Below are 2,603 nucleotides of genomic sequence, written 5' to 3'. Positions count from 1 at the left end.
CTCCCGGCGGAAGCGAGCGCGGGCCTTCGCCTCGCTGACGGCCTTGGTCTGCGCGAGGACGGCCTCCTCCTCGTCGATGTCGTGGACGTAGTTGCCGGCGGAGATCGTGGGCGACCAAGCGGGGACGAGGTCCTCGTCCTCGTTGATGTCCGCGACGGGGAGCCGCGGTGCGCGGCTTGACTGGCCGGACGAGGATCCCTTGCCGGCGTTGCCATACCTGGCGAGCTTCCCTGGGGGTGTGAGCCCCCAGTTCGTCCACCGGCGGGCGCTGCGCTTGCGCGCGCACTCCGACCGGTTCCATTTGCGCCGCTCCGCCTCGGTGCGGAACACGGGCGGACGCGGCAGTTAGTCGCCGCCGCCCAATCCGGCGCCATGGCCTTGGGAGCCGCCACGGGACACCATCGCGCCGACGCGGGGTGTGGATCGGTGCTTGGGCTTTGCTGGATTGCTCACCGGAAAAGGGGCTTGGCGACGAAGGGAGTAGAAAGGCGGAGGGGAGTAGGGTTTGCGAACCGAACTCCCCTCCACGAACCCTTTTAATACGGGGCGATCGATCAATTTCTCGGGGGCCCGAACTCGTTATACGGGCCAGGCCGCGAGTTCGGGCTCCGTTTTGGCCCAGTTTTGGCCCGAACCCCTATTCTCGCCGGAATTTTACGGTTTTGGCCGCGAGTTCGGGCTCTGCTAGAGATGCTCTTAGCGGTCGTTTCGCTTTCGTGACTATACCTAGCCATGGGCAGCCCGGCCCGGCTCAAAATTCCCGGGCTAAGCCCGACCCGACCATGCCTCTGGGCCGGGCCTGGGCCTGATTTTTGTGGTCCGATGCTTGGGCCGGGCCGGGCATGGGCAGCGATTTTACGCGTTTTACTGAAGCGGCCCGGCCCAAGGCCCGACGGGCTTTCTCCTTGATGGGCCGGGCTTGGGCCACTTTTTTCGGCCCGACGGTCAGGCCAGGCCGGGCCTGGGTCAGGATTTTTTGCGTCGGGCTTTGGTCGGCCTGGCCCGAGGCCCGGCCCGAGAAATGCACATGTATATTCGTGACACACAACGTTACACAGAGCTACATATTATTCTCGGCGTGTAATATTATCTAGCCACTTATCCTCCTAAAACCTTATTTCCTAGCCAACCTTAATTGAGAATGAACTATATGGAAAAACCTCGTGTTTCTTCATTGCTATTAGAACAACTCAGAAGTGCGAGTCCAGGGTTTCCAATAAACCTAAAATAATGCATGAGAGCCAACACTTGGCTTATTTAGATATGTCTAGATATATTTTGTGTGTAGATACATCTAAATCTACGATAAGTAATATACAAGGGAGGAAGTACATTGCGACTCAAAATATGCTCGAGTAATATCAGGAGTGCCATCGAAAACAAACAAAAACCACGCCAGAGTCACAGACACAGTGGAGTGCACGGGCACTCAATGGAGTATGTTGGGTATAGGATGTCCACGAAGATATATCGGCGCAAGAAGACTAGCTAGCATCTCCTCATGGTTTCGCCGGTCGGCCGTTCTTCGAGGAAGAAGCTGGAGGCACGCCAGGGAAGCCAGGGATCAACGGCGTCGGCGGTAGGAATGGCACGGGCGGCAGGATGGACGGGGGCGGTGGTGGCGGAGGCGGCGGGTTAAGCAACGGCAGCGGCAGTATCGGCGGTATCAACGACGCCGGCGGCGGCTGCGGGACGAGCGGCGGCAGAATGGACGGCGGAGACGGGGTGGGGAACACCGGCGGGACGAGGGACGGCGGCGCCGGCGTGATCGGGTTCGGAGGGATGGGTACGCCGCCGATGTTGGGCGGCTCCGGCACGAGCGGGATCGGCGGGAAGAACAGGCCCTTCTCGCTGCAGACGGCCCTGTCGTGGCACCGAACGGCGTCCGGGGCACCTGCGATCGATCGACATGGGATGGGCACATGGCACAAGAATTGCGCCCGAATGTTAGCTAGGACTTTTGCTAGGACACCTCACACGTAACGTAATAACAACTTCGATCTGAAGCTAGTGGCGCACCTGAGGAAGCAGCATCCATGGCCGCGCCGCCGGAGTGAACGAGGGCAGGCGTGCGCTTCGGGTCATGCCGGGCGGCAAGGTGGCACTGGAAGCAAGAGATCAACGCCACCAGTAGCAGGAGCATTCTAGTGGTGGTGCCAGTACGGCCGGTCCATCTTCCTGAGCAATGGAGGCGCCATTGGTATGGACGTCGTCTGCTTGCTCCGGTATTTATGCACGCGGGGAGGGAGGAGAAGAAGAGAACCGATACGCCTTCTTGGAACGCTCTGCCGCTTCGTTGTCAGCGAACTAGGGAAGAGACATCCATGCATGTACCGTCGGCTCAGAGTACTCGTCTCCCGTGTGTGGCTTTGTCACCATGCGTGACTCTCCCTTCACGGGCAGCGATAACGAGAGCTGGGTGCCTAAATTCTTCCAGAAGATAACGTTCTTTGTGTGGTGCCCTGATGCTTGACATGGACCATTTTGTCTGTCGCCCTTAGTGTTTTTTTTTCTATCGACATGCTCCCGTGTTGGAACTTTTTTTTTTTTTTTTTTTTGAGATGTCCCGTGTTGGAACTTGGAACTGAGCGGAGCAGACCATA

At 58.7% G+C, this 2,603-nt stretch overlaps 1 protein-coding gene across 1 annotated transcript; it reads right to left on the bottom strand.

The window, feature by feature from the left end:
- Positions 1 to 1,151: 1,151 nt before the first annotated feature.
- Positions 1,152 to 2,354, bottom strand: LOC124657818 (36.4 kDa proline-rich protein-like). Its single transcript, XM_047196315.1, has 2 exons — positions 2,020 to 2,354; positions 1,152 to 1,894 (listed from the first exon to the last, which is right to left on the bottom strand). The coding sequence occupies exons 1-2, from the start codon at positions 2,141 to 2,143 to the stop codon at positions 1,500 to 1,502; spliced, it is 519 nt and encodes a 172-aa protein (XP_047052271.1). The 5' UTR covers positions 2,144 to 2,354; the 3' UTR covers positions 1,152 to 1,499.
- Positions 2,355 to 2,603: the final 249 nt, after the last annotated feature.

Source organism: Lolium rigidum, chromosome 5 (assembly GCF_022539505.1).
Source record: "Lolium rigidum isolate FL_2022 chromosome 5, APGP_CSIRO_Lrig_0.1, whole genome shotgun sequence".
Taxonomy (NCBI): Eukaryota; Viridiplantae; Streptophyta; class Magnoliopsida; order Poales; family Poaceae; genus Lolium; species Lolium rigidum.
This window is presented reverse-complemented; position numbering and strand designations above follow the sequence as displayed.